This window comes from Chaetodon auriga, chromosome 9, assembly GCF_051107435.1.
Source record: "Chaetodon auriga isolate fChaAug3 chromosome 9, fChaAug3.hap1, whole genome shotgun sequence".
NCBI classification, from domain to species: domain Eukaryota; kingdom Metazoa; phylum Chordata; class Actinopteri; order Chaetodontiformes; family Chaetodontidae; genus Chaetodon; species Chaetodon auriga.
Genome location: NC_135082.1, coordinates 747,119 through 766,143, shown reverse-complemented (window position 1 = coordinate 766,143; position 19,025 = coordinate 747,119). Strand labels below are relative to the sequence as shown.

At 41.9% G+C, this 19,025-nt stretch overlaps 1 protein-coding gene across 4 annotated transcripts in view; it reads left to right on the top strand.

Annotated features, from left to right (window-relative positions):
• The window catches only part of LOC143325605 (dolichyl-diphosphooligosaccharide--protein glycosyltransferase subunit MAGT1-like), a 30,570-nt gene extending 13,486 nt beyond the window's left edge, over positions 1–17,084 (top strand). Inside the window, exons 8-12 of one of the 4 annotated variants that reach the window (XR_013077563.1) lie at positions 1,084–1,158; positions 5,881–5,971; positions 6,318–6,416; positions 15,949–16,256; positions 16,355–17,084. Coding sequence is in view for 1 of the 4 variants with exons in the window: in XM_076738798.1 (XP_076594913.1) it covers positions 1,084–1,158; positions 5,881–5,971; positions 6,318–6,333 (182 nt within the window). In the remaining 3 variants the exon portion in view is untranslated. Of the gene's footprint in view, positions 1–1,083; positions 1,159–5,880; positions 5,972–6,317; positions 10,346–15,948; positions 16,262–16,354 lie in introns of those variants that run through there. The other 3 variants (XR_013077562.1, XR_013077561.1, XM_076738798.1) reach the window with 3 other exon arrangements.
• Positions 17,085–19,025: the final 1,941 nt, after the last annotated feature.

Below are 19,025 nucleotides of genomic sequence, written 5' to 3'. Positions count from 1 at the left end.
TGCCCTTCTAGGACGGTCAAATACAAAATGGTGGCAAATGATATAACAAAGCTCAGCAGGAAAAAAAAATACTTACAAAGTATTACCCTCAGGTCTACACACCACCACAGCCCTTCTCTGACTGCCTAGGCAGTGTAGATCCTCTTCATTTAAAGGCTAGGCCCCTCCCACTGGACCAAACCATCTTTAATTGGACTCCATTACATAATCAATTCAACCCCCAGATCATCTTCCAGATCAAAAACCATTCCCAAAGCTATTTACATTCATTTACCATATGTTAAGGAGGCAAAGCACCCACATAATGCCTGTTTTCACACTCCCATCAAGTCGTATGGTGCAGTAAGATGGACTGAGCATGCTCCCTACTTTGTACTCAGGGACTATAAAAGACAGCCTGATACTATGCTCAGGTCCTTTGTCCCTGCCCAGAACCAGGAAGCACTGTGGTAAGAAAAGAACATAGGTTAGATAGTTAGATTTAAACAAACTTATAATCTACAATCTTTAAATAATAAAAGTTAACTTGAACAATAATAATGGTTTTGTGTGTTTTTGTATGCTATGGGAACAAAAGAAATAGCACAGAAAGCTTACTAAGTTATTGAAAGTAGCTCAGTGTGTGCACCCACCAAACTATTCATAGCATGCTACCTGGCTAACATGTGACATCTGAACTGAGTGCTGGTGTGGTGTGCTGGGGTGAAGGGTTACCAGTGGCAGGTAAAACTGCCACAGTATGAATACTCATACTTTTATAGCAAGCACTCAAAGAATACTTGTGACTAAACCAAAAAATCCTGTACGTTGAATGTTATGTACTTTTGTCAAATGCACAGATAAAAACAAGCCCAACCAAAACTAATCCTTTGTAGATCAGATCCAGACTGTCAGCTGTCAGTGTCAGCAGTCATGTTGGCAGATTATTGACAGGGCTGCTAACCACTACTTCAGCCCACACTACCACATGCCTGGCTTTAAAGTGGCACTTGGTGGGTTGCAGCTTTTAAATTGTAGTCGACATTTGAGTAGACTAATGACATCACATGCATTTCTTGTCTAAACCTTGACGTTAACTGTCAGATGCTGCTGTTACCATGGGAATGGTGCTGCTGTGTGAGGCTGCTACATCAGACATGGACATTGGCAAGAGGAAGAGTATGTTACACACACACACACACACACACACACTCACTTATTTCTATTTTCCTCATTTTTACTCTAGATAATTTTTTAAAAGTTGTAAGCACTGTTTTCCATCTGCAAGTTAAGGAGCACCCACAATATTCATATTGTATTTTAATTAATTAATAGTGGTTCTCCTGCTGTGCCATTAAAGGGTACACTTTTTTTCAAGGCTGGCTTAAAATAATTATTACATATTCATGTGTACATTGAATCAGTTGTTGTTTGAAATGTCACTCCCGAGCCTGAAGATATCTGTTCCTATTGTGATTCCAGTGTGAACTGACTGGTGTTGTCCCCACAATCTTTGTCAGAGTAAACACAAAGATGGAATTTCGTACTATAGGTATAACTTTGATGACTAAGTCAGGCTAATTAAGCCTTGTGAAACTTTGGCTTATATTGAAATCAAGTTTGGAAGGGATCTCTCACTGGCCAGTATAGACAAGGGAAACTGTTAATGGGCATGCAAGCAATTTTAAAAGACAGACTTGAAAATGTGAACAAGTGCATTATCAACACATTTATCAGCTGTCATTAAGGGTGCAAAATTGGTAGAAATGATCATAATACCCTGTTGAATTTGATTTGGAATATTACAGCTGGTGAGAGCATCAAATTGCTTGTGTTGAATCCAGCATGTGAACAAATTCACCGTAACTTCAGAGAGAACCAGGACTTTATTTGCAACATATTTATAGTAGACAAAGGCCTTTATTTGGAAAAAAAAAAAAAAAGTATATTATTGTTATTAACTATGGCTACTTATTATTAATGAATTATTATTGTAAGTATGTTATATTTAATCATATTTTTGTAAGAAGTCTTATTTGCTCCTCTTTTAATTTGCTGTTAAAGCAAACTCCACACATATACTGGAAGGCTTGACTTTTATTTATTGCACGTTAATAACTGCTTGGAAAAAATGGAAAGGAGAAGTGATTGGAAATAATCACTGAGTGAAAATGGTATTAGTGTGAAAAAGAGCAACAGAGTGGTGAGTTGCTTTGGAAATGTTTGTTATACTGAATTTACCCTCTGAGACCTTATGGTACAGGTAATTCCACTCTGCTCATTGTTTTTTTTACCTCTTCTTTGTTAAACGTCATCCTTTATTTGTTTGTGCCCACCAGTATTAAACTACCAGTTTTTGTTGAGAATTTATGTCAAATAGTTTGTTTTTTAACTAAAAATCTACAAATGGTGAAATTTAAGGGCACAGAAAGGTTCAAATGGTTAAACAGAATTTTTAGAACTTGTTCTATTTTCAGGACACTAAATCCAGCCGTTAATAATGAGATAATTCTGTTTACTGGGAAATAGATGTAAAGGTGTATTCACATCTGGAACGTTTCACCCTTTGGTTCAGTTTGTTTGTAGCGCATTCATTCGCACTAGAATGCAAGTAAAAACCAGATGGTGGTCTCAGCTTGCCTACACTCCATCTCTGCAGTTTGTCTGCAGTCTGTCTTATATTCAGTTCGGCACTGGTTTTCCATGCCTCTGGGGCACCCCCAGGTGCTTTCCAAAGTCTCTGGTTTCATACACCTTTAGGTAATCTTTTGGCAGCTGATCTATCTTGTTTTTTCCCCCTACTTTCCCAGTCTAATGCTTAGTCAGCACAAGGTCATCCTTGGGAGATGCTTTTTTCCGTTCTCTTTCTCCTTCACAAATTACACCATTAGATCCCTGTTTCAGGTTATGTTATCAGGAGTTATTATCAAATCCAGACACCATTATTTCTTAGCTGTTGCTTATGCCATTTTTTTTTTTTTTTTTTTTTGAAAGAATGATAAAAGAATAATATTGTCATTAAGTCCACTTTAGTATTATATCAAGACCAGATTAGGTTATAAGGACAATCAGTTCATTGATAGTTATAGGAAAACACATAATTATGAGTTATAAAGGAGTGCATGATTATGAGTCTTTAGCTTGTGACCTCAATGCGCTCCAAAGTTTCACACAATGTTTCTATTATGTCATACTCTCACATGACATTGCTTCATTTTCATCACATATCAGCTAGAAATTTATACTACAGTTGAAACTTACTATTTGCAGAAGAATATAGTCTGCAACAAACCTGCCAGTTTACAGCAACATGACGAGATAGTGAATGGCAAAGACCTCATACAGTACATCAGCATCATCTATAAATTCTCACCAACATGGAGTTTACTGTGTCAACTGAGGAAATTGTTGCTCTCCTCCTTGGTATTCCCCATGGAGGAAATTAATAGTTTGTTCTTCTTGAAAGCATTCATTTCTCCTAAAGATACACTGTCTGACTTACCATGAAAGCAATTTGGCATCTAGCTTCCAGACACACACTATAACACGATTCTAAAACCACACAACTGGCACCTGACAAGCCAAGTCACAGCAGTGCCTTCAGGCAGCTTGATTCCAACTGAGACAGGGTGCTCTATTTTCGTTTTCGATGCCGGCGCGGCTGAGGCGCTGCGCAAAGTCAGGTGCGCTTCGCCAATGGGGCGTGGCGGTGCAGACTTTGGTATTTTTGTGCACTGCGCTGCAGACGCAACTACTCCCCTTCTCATCTCAGTCCCACCCAGCGGCGCAACTCGGAAGGAGGGAGGGGAGAAGGCGTGGAGTGGGTTTGACACTGCCGAGTCCAATCTTCACCAATCACACCAGCTCCTCGTCTCACCTTTTAAAAACGCCGCTGGCGAGGCGCATGGCAAGTTTTGAGGATGACTGAGCCATCCCCTCATCCAGAGGGGTTTCCCCCTGAAAGACTGTAGGGATGCTAGAATTTGCCAGGATGAACGAGCCATGATCCTGGCCAATCCGGGGAAATTGGCATACACGTTTGTCACCAGGCAATTTGAGTCACAGATTACCTGGATATTGATGGAATGGACCCCCCTTCGGTTCACATAAATGTGGGCTTGGGTCTCTGAGGCACGCAACTGCACGTGAGTGCAGTCGATTGCTCCCAGGACCCTGGAGAATCGAAATTTCAACGAGAACCCTCGCTTAGTTTCCAGCTGGCTCTCAGGTGTTGCAGGGAAATGATGTGCTCATTTGCATGTCGGACTAGACTGGAGGAAACTGCATGTATAGCCGAGCAGACAGCGGACTGACTGATCCCCACCAAGGCCACAGTATGTTGAAAGGACCCGGTGGCAAACAAGGTCAGAGCCGCTGTCACCCTTTCCGCGACCAGGAGAGCCGGGGTGCGCATCGGAAGCCACAATGCGCGCTACCACGTCGACAACCTCCCTTGGCAGATGTAATTTGGTCCTGTGACATGCAAAAGAGTAGATGATTAAAGAAAATTGCATAGCCTACAGTGTTGAAGGCGTTATTCTCGTGGCCCACCTGCACTCCTGCTCACTCATGTCTAAATATGAGGTCCTTCGATGGTAAATCCTCGGCCTCCTCCTCCTCCGCATCCTCCTCAAAGCAGTGATGTACCCTATCTTTGTGAATAGCGTTAAGCATTACAATGATAACATTTGTATTTGGACTGAAATGACGTGGGTAATAGCAGACAATGATCATCACTTACGTTTTTTTTCCGTGTGTCTGTCTCTCAAGTGCTCTGAGATACATGCAGTATATATGCTCTGTAGGATGCCACGGCTGTTTCTGGTTGGCACAGCGACGTTAATTGATTAGTTTGCATCCCTGTTTCACCTGTGTACATTCGGTCAGGTTGAGTGACCATTCCGCGTGCCGAATGTGCTTGCGATGTGGTCAGATGAGATACTGATCAAAATATATAAATTTAGGTCTGACTGCATGTGCTGACTCAGATAGTTGCATTGAATCGTGGCTGTTGCTAATTATTGATCGCAGTGAAATGCCAGACACTGTGGAAACCTGCCTGTGAAACCGCCTGTGCTGCATGAAAATACCACTGCACGGGGTGCGCACCCTGCGCTCCGCCAGCGGCAGGGCCGAAAATAGAGCCCAGGGAGTTAACACCACTGCAACTTCCTGTGCATTATTCTAAAAGGGCCCAAAGAAAGCCATTTAAAGCCATCAAGATCAGTAAGAAACAGAAAAATACCAAGAAAATCCACAAAATATATAGAAAAGATCCAAATATTGCAAGGGAAAAAAGTGTGAAAATTTTAATTAAGAGCTCCATGACCCAGTTAAACAGTTTGAACCCCTTCAAGAATATGCAGAAAAATGTAAAGATGAAGTACATCCACAGAAATGTTGTAAGGATAAATGGCATGTAAAAGGAAACTACAAGCTATATGACTGTTAGCTAGCTTGAATCCTTACGGAACAGCCCAATAAAAGAACATAGACACAGTGCCAAGAATAAATGACAAGAATTAACACATCTACACAATCTAAATTGGTGTTCTGTTTGTGTTGTTTGTTTGGTAATGTTTCTGACCAATGAGAGAACAGCTTGCTTGTGCATGGTATTTATTTACAACTTTTAGATTGCTCTTGAAGTTTGCCTTGTGAACACAAACAAAATGACACAAATGGGCAAATGCAAAAATTTTATGAAACAGGCCCCTGAATTGCAACAAAGCAAGCAAACTGCAGGTCTGAAAATGTCCTCATTTTTGTTGTGACTTATGGCAGTTTATTACTGATGTTGAAATGGAAAGCAGTTATATCAATTTGCTGATGATGTTGCTGAATGGACAAGGACATGAATAGACTGTAAAGTAAAACTGATTTTGTATGTGTTTGTGTAAGTTATGTGTGTAGCAGGCATTGGTCTGGTGATGCTGTTCTTCAGCTGGCTGCTGTCCATTTTCAGAGCAAAGTACCATGGATACCCATACAGGTAGAGACAGACAGACTCATTTTCAATATACCTGTTTATCTTGTCATTGTAGATTCATTTTCTAAGACATCCAGGTTGTAAAGTGTGAAAAGGGTTTATTGAATAACTAGACCATTAAAAAGAACAATCAACAACACATTTCATTGTTCATCCAAATACCATAATCAGTTGCCCCATGAAGTGGAGCAATCTGATTCATGTTTTCTTGGTTAGGTTTTTTTTTGTTAATGGTCCAGTGGTTTTAATAAATCTTTTTAACATCTGATGATCTTGTTTTACCTACTGTGATTGGCTGAGACAATGCCTCATTTCCGATTGGCTAGAAATCTTCTTGTCTCTGTTGCAGCTTCCTGATAAGTTAGAGCTGACCACCAGCATCCTCCAGCTTCAGAGCAAGTGTGAATTTCAGGACAAGAAGTTTCTCAAAGTGCTGTCAACAAGAAGGGTACTATCTATGGCCAGGACGCCATTTTTCTTTTGCTAAGCCATGGTCTTCTGATTTGTTGAGCCAAAAAGTCTGTGTGTCAACACACGTAGGTATACTCTGTGCCTTTACAAAGACTCAGCAAGCAGTTCATTCATCATTAGTTCATTAGTTTGCAGTGTAAACTGTTGTGCCAAAAGATGTTTTGTAGATGAGAATTTTATTTTATTTTTATTTTTATTTTATTTTATTTTATTTTTTTGGGGGGGGGGTATAACATAACATTTATTTATTTATGGAGTAGCAAAGTGAGAGCAGTTATTTCAGGCCTCCAGGGTGTCTGGAAACAAGTCATTTTGGTAATACCTTATACAGGTCCAGTTATATAATATGTACCCACTTATTCAAGTTTTTAAGAAAGAACAGGTGAAATAGGTAATTATTTAATTAAATAGGAGAGCTGTAGAGTTCTTGTGGTTGTGTTGTGTGGATTTAGGAAGCAATTGTTTACTGCAGAGTTCCATTTATGCCCATTACATATGTATTTATTACTGAAACATTTATTTTCCAAATATGTTAAATTGTAAGCTTGCTCATACAGCCACATGGAACAACAAATTTAACATTGTTTCATGTTCAGCTGACATGCTGTGTTCCAACTAAATGACTCTTGCTTATACAAGAAACCAAGTTGGGCAGGTTTCTATTTTTTGGTTAATTACTACCAAATTACAGATTTATTTTTAGGACCTTTTCCTTTCTTGAAAGGTGCTCACTGGTGTGATCTATAAAATAAATGTTACCTACAACACACTAATTCAGACAGCCATGATTGGGTAGTGAACCCTTAACTCCCATTGCTCAGTGTGAGCCAAAATGTGCTCTGTGGTAATTTCAATACATTAATTCAGGAATATGTTCTGTACCCTTGAAGGCGTCAGATCTAATTGAAATTACATTGCATGTTTTTTTTGTCTGCCATTGCATACATATCTGCTTTGTCTGGCATATGCCCTGTGACTCTGAAAAAAATATAAAACCAAAAAGCGAGAAATTTACATTTAATATTTTTTGGTTTCATGATGATGGCCCCATCTTTCCATTGATTTGTCAGAATACTGTTAGTTCTGTATGAACGTAGATGGAGAACTCATTTTCATACAGCCAATTAGTAGCTTCATTTTGAAACATTTTATAAAGCAGTAACATCAGTGTTGTGTCATAGGAAATATTATACCAATACCACTGCTAACAGCACACTGCCCATGGCTTTTAAGCTGCAATGGAAGTTTGATTGCTTATCTTATTCCTCTGCTGGAGCTTAGCCTGCCAGCTATTGTCAGTCAAACACAGTCAAGCCCTTCCAGATGCTGAAAATCAAAGATAAACACAAATAGGAGCAGTCCTATATTTTCCTGAAACTTTTCATGTTTTTATTACTTAATAAAATTCTTAACAATACATGTAAAAATCACTGTCACATTATTTTTTAGCTGTTTTCTCACGTCAGTTCCAGACATTGTCCAGAGTTGCCCTTTCACACGTTGCACACAACATGAGGCTGTCTATGTCAGACACATTCTGGCTTGCCCCTGGGTAGAGCATGTGGTGGAGGAAGATTCGTCTGAAATGAGAGTGGAAAGCAATATACAGGCAAGCAGAGAAGAGTATGAAGCAGCAACACTCCATGCAACGTCAGCAACACACCTACTCACACAATGTGTATTCTCTGCACAATGAGGTTCTCTATTCACACTTGTTCATGTATTACTTAGACTCTGTACTAGGGAGCTGGCAGGGTAAAGTCTAGTTCAGCTAATTCAGCCATTTACATTCACAAATATAATACAATACAGCTTTTGACTGCGAAAAGGGATGACTAAATGTGATTTCAGTTAGACTTTAAAGAGGGTTCTCCCTCTTAAAAAACATGGCCTAAATAATCGTGGTATTTAAAGAAGACCCATTATAATACCAGTTGTTATTGTGCATTAGTAGTGCATACTCCCAAACACATATTCTATGAAATCTACACAAACAATTGGACACACAGCATGCCTGGGGCTGTTGGCACCTGTGGAGTTCTGGGGGCCCTGGGCAGATGCTGGTTTGCCTGGCTGTATTTTTTGCCTGGTTGGTTGATGGTTCCTGTGTACAGCAACACAGTGTTTAGGTTTCTACAGTTGGTATTTGTGCTCATACTGTTTGGAATCTTCAAAATAGCTATGGTCATGGGAATTGTAGTGTGTAGACAAATTTACCAAACCAAAGGTATTCAAAACTGATTTCATAGGAACAAAGTGGAAATATTGGTGGTTACCATTGAAAGACAAGGTGAAGATTTTCACTCGGTAAAATCTTGCAGGACCTGCAGCTTCACTCACTCTGCTACTCTATATAAGCCATGTGCCTTACACTGCTGAGCCACTGGGGTGTCTGATGACATATGTGCTTATCAACTGAATATAATGGTGATAAAATGTCAAGTGATTTAATTAAATCTGAAGGCAGCTTGAACAGGAGCCAGTTACATTACGCATCACCACTCAGTGGGTCTATCTAGGGTGTAACAGAGTTCAGCTTTCAACTGCGTGGCTCCTCCATGCTTGATATACAAGTGATAAATTTACTTCTTCTCAGAGTGCATCCTCACACTCAGGGTTTTGCTACAAAACCCTAGAATTTAATAGTTTTAGTACTGGTAGATGGAGCAATGGGAGCTTTGTGTAAATGCATTCATTTTCATATTGCCAAAGGAGAAATAGCAATTTGTCATCAAACATGTTAAATGAAGAATAAGCAACATGATTATTCGTTTTAATATTAAGTCACCTCTAAAATTCAACTATAATTAAGTAGTGTGTGGATTTGCCAAATCACTTGACAGAGAATTATTTTTTACATGGGTTTTGTGTAATACAACCCTGTTTCCCTGTTTTTGTTGCTGGCATCAAATTGTAAATGAGGATGAAATTTTCAAAACAATGAAATTTCTCAGTTTCAGCATTTGACATGTTGTGTTCGTGCTATTTTCACTTGAATGTGAGCTTTCAATGTTTTGTCAATCATCATATTCTGTATTACAGATTTTCTTTCAGTTATGTAAAACAAAGTGCTTTAAATGTTTGTGCTTGCAGGTTATCAGTTTGTACCAGGAGACACTATTTGATCTGAAGTGATTATTTCAAATATTAAAGTGCCTTAACTGCCTTTCATTGATTGTGTTCACTCCATTGGAATGGAATTCTAATTCTGTGGTTTCAGATAAATAAGATAAGACTTTATTGATCCCACACTGGGGAAGTTCAGTCGTTACAGCGAGCAAGTATTACAAAAAGCAAAAACATATGCACAAAAGGGTCAAGAAGTTTACAGGATAAAGAATAGAAAAACAACAATGTACATATACATTTGTACAGATTATAAAAATACTAAATGCCATAAACATCCTACTGCCATAGAAAGTACTATTGGCAATATTCTTATGAGAAAAACTACTACTATGTTGTATTGCACTTCAGAACTACTATTGGACTTGAGAAAAAACTAAGTCAATGTGCATGCACTATATATACAGTTTATAAAAATACTGTTGCCAATGTGGATAAGGAATAGTGTTATTGCACAGTTGAGGCAAATATACAACTTGGAAATTGCACCAGATGAAATGGATAATGTGAGCATATATTAGCATTGATAACAGTACTGCAAAACAAAGTGGGTTTATGATGTGGGATTGAGAAAGACAGCATCAATACGCTGCTACATTACATGATGCTGGCATTAAACAGTCTGACAGCTGTTGGGATGAAGGACCTGCAGTAGCGTTCGTTCTTACACAGTAGGTGCAGTAGTCTGCTACTGAACTTAGACAGGGCATACTTTATTGATCCCAATTTGGGAAATTCATTTGTTGCAGCAGCAGGTTAAACATATACAATAAAGAAGAAAGAGGATGAGAATGAAATAAAGAGAAAATAATGTTCTTAAAAACATAACTAAATATATAACTATGTAAACATAGAATAATAGCAATTGTTAAAAAATATAACTAAGTATAACTAAGTATAAAGTTATATAATGTGTATTATATAATACACATTATATGATATATATTCTAGTAATATAATTTAATAAAATACAATGTAACTAAGTATATAAACAAAGAATAACAGCCATTCTAATAGAGACAGGGAGCCAGAGCTATAAGCTATATACCAGAAAAATAAACTTTCTGCTGGTGGTTTGTCTTAGCCAAATTGCCGTACCTGTACTACGTCATGCCATACGTCGTTTCCAAAACGAAACTTATAATTGGGGGTGTGGATGCGTGTGGAAGAAAATGAATGAAGAAATGGAGGAAGAAACTGCTAGAGAAAGTCCCCCGAGCACTCGTGGCCTTATCTCAAGCCCATGTTTGAGATTGTTGACACCGAAACGGTTTCGTTTCGGTTCAAATGTTTGTTGTGCTTACCGCGAACAAACAAACTCGTCATCCAACCTGGAAAAGCCTGTCGCGGTATGTAAGTAGAGCTAGCTTGCTTAATGTTAAATTGCAGATGAACATTTCAAACGTAATTGTGTGTGCTTTTAGTATCATAGTTGCCATTTTTAAACGGTTTAAAAATATGGCTGTCGAAGTGCAGTTTAATGATTAAGCTGACTTTCTGTTCATGTTTTTTATGCAATTCATATCCAAGAGTCCAAGGCAGGGGATAGGGGTGTGTGTGTGCGCATGCGCATTAGTGAGGTGGGGCTGTCTTTGATGTGGATTATCCAGATAATTTTTGGCAGTGATGCCTGATAGAAGTAAAGTAAACTAGCCAATAACTTGTTGTCCGTAAATGTCAAGATAAGTTCTTGTAAGGCCTATTTAACTGAAAATATTCACTTTTTTATATTTTTTCATGTAGAGAAAGCATGGATGTCAGATGCAAAAATATTCTACACTACTGATGATGCGTCCCGTAAATTTCAACTTTCCCCCTTAAATTCAACTTTCCCCCAGTCTTCACCACGTCTACCAGCCATCATTCACCGACAAGTCCACCAATTATCAGTATGTGCTTGCACAAGGATATCAACATCTCATCCTGTGTTTTGGAATCTGACTGGACCCGTCCAGTGACTGCTGAGAAAGATCAGCTGACAACAGGGGAAAGTCCTTGTGATGGCATGGAGAGACAGCTGGTAGGAGGGAATAGACCCCGCTGGGACAGGCTTGGGTTAGCTGCCCATGTCTGTAGTCTCTCATGCTTTGCAGCATGCAGGAAACACCCACCATAGCTACGAAGAAACAAAAAAGGAGAACACCCCCAGAGACTGCGAGAGCGGGGGCGGAAGAAGACTCATTGGCTGACAAAATGGTAACGACTGGACCAGAAATTACTATGAGTAAAGACAGCGCAGTACAAGAGAACACCACAGCAGTCAGCACACCTACTGCCACAACAACAGATCACAAGCTGCAGATATGTACTTGTGGATGGAGGAAAGAAACATCTCTCCGGGGGTTGAGGATTCATCAGGGAAAGAGACGGTGCTTGAGGGAAGAGAGACAGGGGCCTTGCATTGACTACTTTCTGTGGAAAGGGTCAAATAAGACGAGTGAAGCACAGCAACTGGACGAAAACCATAGCTTGGAGTGCATCAGCACCACTGTCATGAAGACAGCAACCTCAAGCACAGAATTAACAGTGGAACAAACACCAGCTGTGGAGTCCACCCAAACTCCCAGACCTGCAGTCGAGCGGAGACTTCCAAGGCACAGACTGTGTGTGAAGTGGCCTGGTGCTGCTGATAAAAAGCTGTGGGAAACGGTGAATACTGACCTGACCCTGACCCTTGAACAACCTCGAGGCACATCGGAGAAGAAATTGGAGAAAATGGGAGACATCATTTATCAGTACAGGGCAGAACGCTTTGGAGTACAAGAGGCGAAAGTTGCTAAACAGGCTCCAACCCCACCAGTCTCCAGGAGGCAACAGGAGATCAAGCGCCTCATTCAAGAAAGGAGACAACTCAGGAAACATTGGAAGAAGGCCTTGGGAGTGGAAAAGTAGGGCATAAGCACCCTCCAAGCTGACATTAAAATCCGTCTGGCATCCCTCTGCAGAGCAGAGAATTTACGGAAATGAACAAAGAAGAAAGAACAAACAAGATCACGGTTCTTCAAAGATCCCTTCAAGTACCTAAAAACTCTCTTCACCAAGAGAAAAGTGGAGTTCTAAAAACAACAAAGAACGATCTGGAGGAGCACCTGAGAACAACGCATTCTGATCCAAAGCGCCATGAACACCTGGCCGTCCCCTCAGACATGCCACCAGTCGACCCCCCAGAGCATCAATTTGAGACTGGCCCTCCACCTTGGAAAGAGGTGGAGAAGATAGTCCAACGGGCAAGAACAGCATCAGCTCCTGGACCAAATGGAGTCTCATACAAACTGTACAAGAATGCACCAGATGTTTGTAGTTTCTCTGGAGCCTCATGGGGACAGTATGGCAGAAGAAGACCATACCCAAAGCATGGTGTAGGGCAGGTGGGGTCCTGATCCCAAAGGAGAAGGACGCAAAGAACATCAGCCAGTTCCGCCCAATATCCTTGCTTAATGTGGAGGGTAAGGTCTTCTTCAGGGTCACTGCACAGAGGATGGCGGAGTACCTGCGCAGAAATGAGTTCGTGGACACATCTGTACAGAAGGCAGGCATATAGGGCTTCTCTGGGTGTCTATAACATGCCAGCATGATCTGGCACCAGATCCAAATGGCAAAGGTGGAGAGAAGGGACCTCCACATGATTTTCTTGGATCTTGCTAACGCCTTTGGCTCTGTGCCCCATGAGCTCCTCTGGACTGCCTTCAGCTTCTTTAACATCCTGGACACATCACAACCATGGTTAAAGCCTATTTTCAGGACTTGCAGTTCTGCTTCTCCACTCCTGAATTTACCACCTCATGGCAGTGTCTGGAAGTAGGCATCATGGCCGAATGCACCGTCTCTCCCTTGGCATTCACCATGGCAATGGAGATAATCATTCGAGCCTCAAAATGGGTTGTAGGTGGACAAAGACTTGGCTCTTGTCGGCGCCTACCTCCCCTCAGAGCTTACATGGACGACATCACCACCCTGACTACCACTGTCCCATGCACCAGGGACTGCTCAGAAAACTGGAGGAGAACATCAGTTGGGCCCGCATGAAGATCAAACCATCTAAGTCCCGCAGCATCTCAGTGGTGAAGGGAGTGCTTACTGACTTTCGGTTCTTCATCGGTGATTATCCAATCCCTACAATATCTGAACAGCCAGTCAAAAGCCTCGGAAGGTGCTATGACGCAAGCCTGAAAGACAGAGACCAGGTGAAACAACTGCACAAGGACATCAATGCTGGCCTACAGGCTATTGGCAACACCCAATTACCTGGGAAGTTAAAGACCTGGTGCTTCCAGTTTGGTCTGCTACCCCGGGTGTTGTGGCCCCTTGCAGGTCCCCATCTCAACATTAGAGAAGCTGGAGAGAGGAGTCACAGCCCACATCAAGAAGTGGCTCGGAGTTCCATGCTGCCTCACCACCATAGGCCTCTACGGAGACAGTGTCCTCAAGCTGCCCCTCACCAGCCTCACAGAGGAGTTCAAATGCACTAAAACATGACTGCAGATGACACTGAACGAATCCAAAGATCTGGTGATGAGGGAAAATGCTCCAACCTTGATTACTGGGTGCAAATGGACCAAGACCAGCAACAGCAGTGGAGGAGGCAACAGCAGCTCTTAGACATGCTGACATTGTGGGGAATGTTCAGCAAGGAAGAGGAGGCCATGGGCTAACAACTAGCTGCCCAGCCTGGAGAAATGCCACTGCTCCAGTAGGGAGGAAGATGGTGGTGGAGGAAGTGCGCCGTCAGGAGGAGGAGGCAAGATGGGCCAAGGCAGTCTCCCTTGGCAAACAGGGACAGTGGACACGGTGAGAAAGTGTCGAAAGGAGAAGCTTGAGCTGGAGGGATATGTGGGCCATGGATGCAAGGAGTTTGAGCTTCGTCATCAGAGCCACATACGACATCCTTCCAACACCAACTAATCTCCACCAGTGGGTTGGCGAAGATGCTGGGTGCGTCCCTTGCTCTAGGCCAGCCTCCCTCCGGCACATACAGGGAACAGGACGCCCCTGCCATGCATAGTCCCATGAGATGTCTGCCACTTGACAAGGTGACTCTCATGGCTAATTGGGCATGGGCCGCCTCTGGTGAGGGTGTATAGTGTCAAAGGCCGAAACACCCCATGAACCAGAGGAGCACTACTGATGATGCATCCCGTAAATTTCAACTTTCCCCCGTAAATTCAACTTTCCCCCAATTTCTCCAAGTCTACCAGCCACCATTTACCGACAAGTCCACCAATTATCTGTATGTGCTTGCACAAGGATATCAACATCTCATCCTGTGTTTTGGAATCTGAACTAACTGCACCTGCCTGCAAGAGAAAGAGTGAGGCTGGGACAACGTCCTCAAACCTCAAAACAGCAAAAGCTTGAGGAAACAAAGCAAATATCCCAGAAACGCGTTGTCAATGCAATCGTGAACGATTGCATTGACATGAATAGTTCAAGGGCTCCAGCCTTCTGCACTGGTGGAACAGCCATCATTTCAAAGCTTTGTTCAAAATTTACAGCCAAACTGTTCCGTCATGTATCGAACTACTGTGCGGTGCAAAATTGATAATACTACAGCAGGTGAAAGAGACAATGCAGAATACTGCATATATAACAACAACGACGAATTGTTGGACTGCGAGGAGGAGAAGCTTTATTGGAGTCACAGCACATTGGCTGGATCCTGGCACTTTTCACAGGCAGTCTGTCGGTCTTGCATGTAAGCAGTTAAAGGGTTCTCATACATTCTATATCCTAGCAGGTGCATTCAGAGTATGAAATCTGTGACATTATCGTCCGAACAACACCTGATAATGGTTCGAATTTTGTCAAGGCCTTCTGAGTCTATGGAGAAGATGAAAACAACAATGTTGCACTTGAAAAAGTAACCGAGGAACAATCAACTCAAGATGATGGCCCTGAAAACTGAGGAGATGGAAGTTGAAGTGGATTTCATCAGTGTTTCAGACATCATGGCAGAAGACGTCAACGATGGCCTTCAGTACCAGCTCCCTAAGCATCATTGGTGTGCTTGCCATTTGCTTAATTTGGTCTATAGTGGATGCAAACAATACACATAAGACAGAGGCAGCTTTCTCAAAGTTGAGTTGTAAATGTTTGGATGTTTTGCTTTCCATTTTATTCCAACAAAACTTAATAATGCTAAACCTGTGAACATTTTTCAATAATTCATAATACTTTCCTCTCTGACATCCTGTGACTGGAGAAGTAATGGTCACATTTATTATTCTAATCACTTATCATTCTAATTGTTTGAAGATGATTTTGGCCAAAGGAAAATGATTCTTTTATTATATCACATTCTGTGTAATCTGATATGTTGCAATGTATATATTAATTTGTAAGATTAATATATGCTCCTTCTTTTTTTTCTTTTAAATCTGTTTTAGGTACAGTCCAGCTGATATTTTCTTTTTGGGTGAATACACCAACACCATGGCTCCAGTTGCCAAAGCTATTGACATACTACAGGGAGAATCTATTCATATGGGATGGCTGCTGCCTACCATCACAACCCTCATTGCCAAGCTTGAGAGAGCAAGAGTGTCACTTAGATTCTGCAAACCGCTTGTTGATGCCCAGCTTGACGGTCTGAAGAAAAGGTTTAGGAAAATTATGTCTGACCCAGAGATGGTTGCCGCAGCCATTCTTCACCCCAAATTCAAACATCCTGGACCAGTTATGAGGATGTCCTCAAGTAAGGCAAGAAAAAAAACAGTATGACTGATCAATCTTATTGCTATGTTTTTGCTTGATGAATTTTGACAATAATAAACTATTATTCTTCTTATTTAGGCCTCTGTTACATCAAAAGACAACTTCCTGACCATGATGAGTCTTTGCGGCAGCCTCCTCCTGACTCATCAGGTGCTTCTGATGAAGAGGATTTCTTCTCCAGCATGAGGCATGGACACACAGAAGAAACAACAAAACATCTGGATGCCTACCTGACATGTACAGCTGAAGGTATGGACATGTTGACCTCTTTCCCTGCCATATCCAGTCTGTCACTCAAGCTGAACACAGCCTTGCCAGCTTCTGCTGCCTGCGAAGGGCTGTTTAGTGCTGCTGGACTTATCTTCAACCCAAGAGGAGGACAAATTGATTCTCACAACTTCGAAAACCAACTTCTGTCGAAGTTGAATCAGGACTTCTTTAAGTTTGAGTAGTTTAACTTGAGAGAATGTTATCATCTCTCAGTTATTTCATCAGAGGCAAAGCTGATATTTGAACTGGCAAGATAAATGCAACTAAACTAGCCAAATGACACACTGAATGTTTAGGTATAGGTAAATATACTTCTGTTGAAGTCGAATAAGGACTCCTTAAGTTTGAGTTTAATTTGAGAGAATGTTCACATCTGGTTCACATCAGGCAAAGCTGACACTGTTCATTTAAAAGCAGTAATCTAAAAACTAATTAGCTAATGAGAGGATACACTGAATGTTACAATAAATGTCTGTGTTCTGAGGTTTCTTGCCTTTATTTGTTTATTTTTGAGCAATAAACATGTCTGCAGTAGAATTGCATCAGTGTGTTGTATAATGACAATAAAGCTAATTTCCTTTCCTGTATTTCCTGATATATATATATTTTTTATATTTTTAAGTAATTTTTTAAGCAAATACTTTCGTACTTTTACTTAATATTTTGACTAAGCTACTTTTGCTTGTATTGGAGTAATATTTGACAAGGAGTATCTGTACTTTTACTGAAGTAGTGAAGTTGTGTACTCTGTCCACCTCTGCAATGAATGGATCAAAGGCACTGTGATATCATTAGCAGCCTTAAAACTTTTCAAACTCTAGTTTCAATTTAGGGAAACTGGTTAACACCACCAAACACCATATTTAATGCAGTAAATGCCTGCAATACCGGTGCCTAAGAAGACGTCCGCCACCTGCCTGAACGATTACCGGCCTGTTGCTCTAACCCCGGTAATCATGAAGTGCTTTGAACGGATTCTTCTCAGGTACATCAGAGACTTCATCCCATCGGACCTAGACAGCCTTCAGTTTGCCTACAGAGGGAATCAGTCTACAGAGGATGCTGTCTCCATCACCCTGCACACAGCCCTGACCCATCTGCAGCAGCCCAACACCTATGTCAGGATGCTATTTGTTGACTTAAGCTCAGCTTTTAACACCGTCATCCCAGACAAGCTGGCGCTGAAGCTACATGCGGTGGGTCTGCCTGCGTCACTGTGCCACTGGATTAGAGACTTTCTCACCAACAGGCCTCAGGTGGTGAGAATAGGGAACGCAACATCATCCCCTCTGGTCCTCAGCACGGGCACGCCACAGGGTTGTGTGCTCAGCCCAGCCCTCTTCACCCTGTTCACACATGACTGTGCTGCCATCCACCCCACGAACACAGTCATGAAGTTCGCGGACGACACTACAGTAGTGGGTCTCATCTCAGACAACAACGAGACCCACTACAGAGAGGAGATTCACCAGCTCACCCACTGGTGTTCAGCCAACAGCCTGGTTCTGAACACAGGGAAGACCAAGGAGGTCATTGTGGACTTTAGGAGGTCCAGGAAGATGGATCACGCCCCCCTCCTCATGGACGGAGAAGTGGTGGAGCGTGTGGACAACATCAAGTTCCTGGGCCTCCACATCACATCTGACCTCTCCTGGTCTATGAACACCTCCCGCCTGGTGAAGAAGGCACAACAAAGGCTTTTCTTCCTCAGGAAACTGAAACGGGCTGGACTGTCCTCTCGGCTGCTCCTGAACTTTTACAGGGCCACGATCGAGAGTATCCTCTGCCTCAGTGTGACAGTGTGGTATGGCAGCTGCACGGCACAGGAGAGGAAACAACTGGCACGGGTGGTAAAAACTGCACAAGGCATCGTGGGCTGCCCCCTTCCTGACCTGGACTCTGTATATGCAGGCCGGGTCAAGAAGAGGGCAAGGTCCATCGCCACGGACTCCAGCCACCCGGGCCACAGACTGTTTGTACCGCTTCCATCAGGAAAGCGGTACAGGAACATAAGAACAACCACCAACAGACTGAGGGACAGCTTCTTCCCCAGAGCTGTCAGAGCAATCATCCCCTGCAGCACCTCACACACACCTCACCACCCCGCAGCAACACCCACACACTCACCCCTCCCCTGCAGTCACACACCCCTTCCCCCGCTGCCTCACACCCACACCTCCTCCCCCCCGCTGCCAAACATACATTCCCCCCCACATAGCCACACACAGTCACTCCCACCTATTGGAGGGAGAGACTGTGAGGAATTCATTTTTTTTTGCACACTGCGACCACCTTCACTTGCACCTTCTGTGTACTTAACATTTAAGTATACACACAGTTCTATTGCATTTTATGTATATTGTATATACGTTTTAAATGCTGACTTTTTATGTCCTGTGAGTTTATTTTATCTTATTTGTGAGTTTATTTTATCTAGTTGTGAGTTCATCTTATTTTATCTTATTTTATTATCTTTTCT